At 42.2% G+C, this 5,467-nt stretch overlaps 1 protein-coding gene across 1 annotated transcript; it reads left to right on the top strand.

The window, feature by feature from the left end:
• The first annotated feature begins 354 nt into the window (after positions 1–354).
• LOC135502625 (uncharacterized) lies at positions 355–1,450 on the top strand. Its single transcript, XM_064795574.1, has 4 exons — positions 355–394; positions 629–736; positions 958–1,041; positions 1,209–1,450. The coding sequence occupies exons 1-4, from the start codon at positions 355–357 to the stop codon at positions 1,448–1,450; spliced, it is 474 nt and encodes a 157-aa protein (XP_064651644.1).
• The last annotated feature ends 4,017 nt before the right edge of the window (positions 1,451–5,467 follow it).

The raw sequence follows: 5,467 nt of genomic DNA, 5'->3' as shown, positions 1-5,467 counted from the left end.
TCCTCTTTAATTTCTCGTCGGGCATCTCAAAAACGGTAGTTCCTCGTCGCTATCACGAATGCAAACCTATCGGGCAGTATCAACCAACTGAAGTAAGGGGCGATTATAGACTAAATGCGTGTGCCTGGTGGGGCCTTTTTATGTATGAGGAGTATTTTGCAAACATAACCACTAATAAACCAATTGTCCGGCGTTGGAGAATTACGCATTATACTCAATGAGCGAGACCGTAACTACACCGCTAATCGCATATGAATAACGAGACCGTAACGATGGCTTCGAGACACAGTCGTTAATCTGATCGTTAGGGTCTCGTTAAATGTCATAACGATGTCGTTAACTGGGCATTTAACGATGGCTTCGGGAACACCACCCCTGGCTGGTTGGACTCCTGGTAAGTTTAATTTAAAGGTGCTGGAAGCTCGATGATAAATATGCCCATGTCAATTAAGAGCCGAGTATTTCTTAGACTATGATACATTACATTGGTACCGGTATACAATGGAAGAATTACAAGTAGGCCTACTGAGAAACAGAAAGCGACTGTAGTGACCCGGTTAGACATCATGCGTCTTTAATTTAGAAATAGTAAAATTATTTTTTATGATAATTTCATTTAATTTTTCAGTAAATCAAGCTGCAGATGTTGATGTCGACTGCTCAGATGCAGTGGTTGTGGCAGCCTTTGATCGTCAACCACACGAAACACACATAGAGGGAGCCACAATAATTCTTGGTATGCTATTAGATACAGGTTCGGTCTTTCAGTAGGCTATCAGGCCCGGGGTCTAATACTGTATCGATGCTGATAGCCTGGCCCACACCTCATATATCAAGGCATTTGCATTTTGGATATTTGAATCTATATTTGCCAGAGTTTTGGTTGCAAAACATTTTGTGACCTTTCGTGATTTGATATTTATCATCATATAGGCCGAACTGTCATTTTTATTCTAGATTCTCAACAGACGATGACAGCCACTGCAATGACTGCCCCAAAATCTCCAGCCAAAAAGAAGGCCAAACTGTGCAAAGTCACTGGTGAGTAGTTGGGACTCTAGAATGGCGAAAGCCTTTCTTGATTTTAAGCAGTCCCTACATGAATCAATCAAATGTGCTAAAATGAGCTCTGGCCGTTCACAAAGTGACAAAATTGAAGTGCTGTGTGATCCATTTAACCCGCCATAATTTGTTTCATTCTCTCCTAGGTGCCAGGAAAGCACATGCGAAGGGTCTGCTGACAGACGCCATGTGCCGACAGAAGACTCAGCAGGATGTATTTAACATGCAGCTTGAGGTCCTTGAGGCAACTCTTGTTACGCAGAAGGCCACAACACGTACTCAGGAAGTTCTTCAGAAAGAGGCTGGCCTTCGAATAGAAAAGCTACAGCTGGAGATTGCTCTGCTGAAGGAAAAGGAGTTCTTGGGTCTGTCGGGCATTGAACTGTAAATTAATGTGTAAATAGTATCTATGTTTATAGGATTTGAATTTTTTAGATATTAAATATATTAAATAGTAAATATATAGTAAATATCAAGTTATTTAAAACACAAAGGGAATGTATCAAAATTAGAAGCTACAGTGTCAGTGACATGATGAAAATGTTATGGTATATTTCTTACGCGAGTGTTGATTATGCAATACATAAGTTATAGTTTTTAAGTTTGAAATTGGAAAATTCACTGGCTGTAGCTTCCACTGTTTTGATATATCCCCTCACTCAGGTTGCAGTGGATCACAGTCAATTAAGCAAAGTAGCGATTGGCGAGGTAGTCCCTGTAAACACTGCCAGAGTTTGGGCCAGCATACTCCTCATCATCATCTTCATCATCTTCTTCGTCATCACTGTCGTCGTCTTCTGGCCGGGGGTCACGTTCTCCTCTCATCTTTGCAATATTATGCAGGACAAAACAGGCAGAGATGATCTTAACTACACGGTCTGGCTGCATACGAATCTCCCCATGGAGAACATGGAACCTCCTCTTTAACACTCCAAAGGCATGTTCTATCCTCACTCTTGTGGCACATAACGAAGTGTTCAATCTCTGCTGGGCTTCTGTTGTGGGTGCTCCGTACGGGACGATGAGATACGGCATACAAGGGTATCCACTATCTCCTAGCAACAGTCCATCTTCACCTCTGGGGTTTGTAAGTTCAAGGTGCTCTTTAAGGTCACTGTTCCTCCAAATAAAGGCATCATGGGTTGCCCCTGGCCAACGTGCAACTACATTGGTGAATTTTCCTGAAAAGGAAATGTATCATTTTAGTTAGGAGGGCTATTGATCATTATTACACGACCACTCCGTATTTTATTATATTCAACATATTTCAGCATCAACAAGTTTCTATGCAATTAACGATGAAAAAATACAAAAACTATGCGTATTCTATCTTTATGAGCAACAGTGTACAAGAGATAATTTTTGCATAAATGGCATTCCATATGTTTTGTTGGTCAGGCAATCATGGAATTGGTCAACTTTCGTTTACCAAAAAAGGCATGTCAGTCATGGTGCATGTCATGATGTCGAGGATGTGGCGCTTGTTGTGATATCATGGATATTGGCCCTAGTATTTAGCATGTTTTCAGGTATAATTATAAAAGTAATTACCCTTATCGTCAACCACTGCTTGCACGTTGATGGAGTGATATCCCTTCCTGTTTACAAAAGATGCTTCGTAGGCTGGAGCTGGAGGAACTTGCGCGGGTTGTTCTGCTTCTTCCATGGCTTCGCCTTCGCGATCTGCAGGCATGGGCAGTGCAGGTGCATGTGCAGGATCAGGAGCATGTAGGCATATCTGGTCATCTCGCATCTCCTGGTCATTCTCAGCAGCATTGGCTGGTTCTGGGATGTGATCAGCATCAGGACGTGGCTCACTGGGGCATATTATTCTGATGTGCGTGCCGTCGATGCATCCCAATACTTTGGGAAAATGTGAGATCGCATAGAATCCAGCTTGAATTCGACGCCTCTCCTCCACCGACTGGGGCCACACAATAAAATCGTCCCGTGCAGCATCTAACAGGCCAGCCACCCTGTGCACCACACGACTTACACTAGCTTTGTCTACACCGAAAGTGTCCCCAATATCTTCAAAGAAAGCTCCAGATGCAAAATAACGGAGAGCAATCAAGACTTGCACCTCAGGCGAAATTGCATGGCTTCTGTTGGTCGCACTTTCAATGTCCTCCCTGAGCATATCAACTATCAAAACAATGGTTTCTCTGCAAAAACGGTATCTTTTAAAAAGTTTTTTGTCATTGAAGAACTCCAAGTGGTTGATTCTTTCTCTAAAATGCCGTGGAGCTTGAAAAAATGGCTGGAAAGCCACAAACAGGGCCTGATTGTCCACCATTTTGTTTCAACTAACTCCAAAATAGGGATTTATCTTGGGGTTAGGAGGTCAGTTAAAGTTAGCGTTAACTTAACGCTACTTTTAAATAATTTTCTTTCTTGCAACCCAAATTAACTTTTTGGAGTTAAGTTAACGCCAAGATAAACTAACAGTGATTTTTAACTATTTTTTTCTTTTGTGCAACCGGCCCCTGGGCTTAATTTTCTCCTGAATCGTTCGATATCGAAAATGACTTACATTGACTATCATCATTGAAATTAACCTGGCATAAAAGGGATCAGACTCGACTGGACCAATATGTGTTATGTTTAATACGAAATATGTAAAACTTGAAACTAGGGACTTGGAAGACCTGTTCGTGTATGCAATGGCCCATTTTATGCAAGTTCCATACTGTTGAAGAGAAAATGTACGCAGGCGATGGACGTATTCGCGGCAGTATATTTTCGCGAGTCAAGAATTTTTTTCTCAAAAAATAAAAAGAGTATATTTTGCCCAAAGAGCTCCTATTAATTAGTAGGTGTTGATGTGTACTTGTCTATAGGGAGTTTTCACAAATCCCCCGAAACGCCAGCATGAACGAACGCCTATACAATTGTTCCACCTCCTGAAAACTATGTCGAACAATGGGATAGGCGTTCGCGTTGACGTTTCGGGAGATTTGCAAAAACTCCCTAATATCAGGGAGCAAATCCCCCAAAACGCATTTTTCGACCTCCCGATCTCGATGTCGAACAATGAGGGAGAATCGCGACACTCCCTATCATACGCAGACCCACTGTCAACAGGTTTTAATGTAGGGAGTAATTAAGCCTAGAGCACACACACAGATGAGCATAATGAGGCAAAATTTAATGTTGAGGAAGATCGAGGTGGAATATGTGTTTGTTAGGTGTAAATATGATATTTGCCAATTGCACAGGGTACACACAGTCTCTGATTAATCACCTCTTTGTATGGCCCAGTAAGCTGCGATCGGCATAGGCGCTACCATTAATTGCTCGTTACATTTCCACTGGGAACATGGCAACAGTGAGATTGACTTCTTGCTGAAAAGCAAGCGATTTTCGCGGCGGAATATTTTCTAGGGGTATGACCTACTGGCACAAATATCCTGCACGTGTTTTTTTTTGGTTCTACAGTACATGCAAGATTTACTGTATAGAGTGATAGTCCCTCCCATGCCTGAGTTGGGGAGAACAACAGGAGAAGACATGCACAAACAGCATTCAAATGGTCTACCTAATTTGTCGTTACAAACGAGAGGGAAAACAATCCGAAATCCCAGACCTTGACACAGTCCACCCTTTTAATGGAGAACGTATGTTCTGCATAGGTGTATGTGTTTTTTAAGACTTACCTAAGACATCCAATCTCAGTTTAGTTGTGGCCTCTTGTCCATCAGCCTCGCACACCCATTCCCCGCGGTCCGACGTTCGAACATTACTTAATTGAAAATCAAAGTTATTCATATCACATCGAGTCGTTCTTAATCTTGATTTGTACTCCTTTCGAACAACTGAACAATTGTACGACAGAAGTAATGCTCCTGGACTGCGGTTCTTGTCTTTCCACCACATTACACTTTTTGCGGGTTCTCCCGCAATGTTACAATTTAGCGTTATCGTTTGGCCGAGTCGCGGACGTAAATTACTGAGGACATTAGTTATCGTCATACCGAGAATATCTGAAAGTAGTTAAATAACGCGTTAAAAAGAAAGTGAGTTGCAACCTTATGACTCAAGACATTACTCATCAAACGACCCTTCAATGTGAATTATTTTTTGTGGTGTTGTGACTTTTTGAGCAAGCCCGGTCGCAGCTTTTCTGTCCATGTCAAGGAGAGTGTTGCATCTGAGGTCCCCTCTTCTCTCTTGCCAGGTGTTATTTCGGGCTTGTTTCAGAAGTGTCTTGTTCCATGTAGATGGTGCAGAATTATTCCTGATGCTGTTGGCTTCCATCTTTGGCAAGTAGATCAGCGCTGTCATTTCCTGGGATGCCACAGTGTGCAGGGATCCATTTTATCACAACTCTGCTATTCTGTTAGAGGTTTGATAGGCTGACCATGAGCGTGTCGATGATTTTGTCCGAGTTCTAATATACTAGGGC

This window comes from Lineus longissimus, chromosome 18 (assembly GCF_910592395.1).
Source record: "Lineus longissimus chromosome 18, tnLinLong1.2, whole genome shotgun sequence".
NCBI lineage: Eukaryota > Metazoa > Nemertea > Pilidiophora > Heteronemertea > Lineidae > Lineus > Lineus longissimus.
This window is presented reverse-complemented; position numbering and strand designations above follow the sequence as displayed.

Bases quoted from the DNA above. Each gene is read 5' to 3' on its own strand.
- LOC135502625 (XM_064795574.1), top strand. From the start codon at position 355: ATGGCTTCGGGAACACCACCCCTGGCTGGTTGGACTCCTG. The intron at 395-628 runs GTAAGTTTAATT...TTAATTTTTCAG, and splicing joins CCTGGCTGGTTGGACTCCTG to TAAATCAAGCTGCAGATGTT. The intron at 1,042-1,208 runs GTGAGTAGTTGG...ATTCTCTCCTAG, and splicing joins CAAACTGTGCAAAGTCACTG to GTGCCAGGAAAGCACATGCG.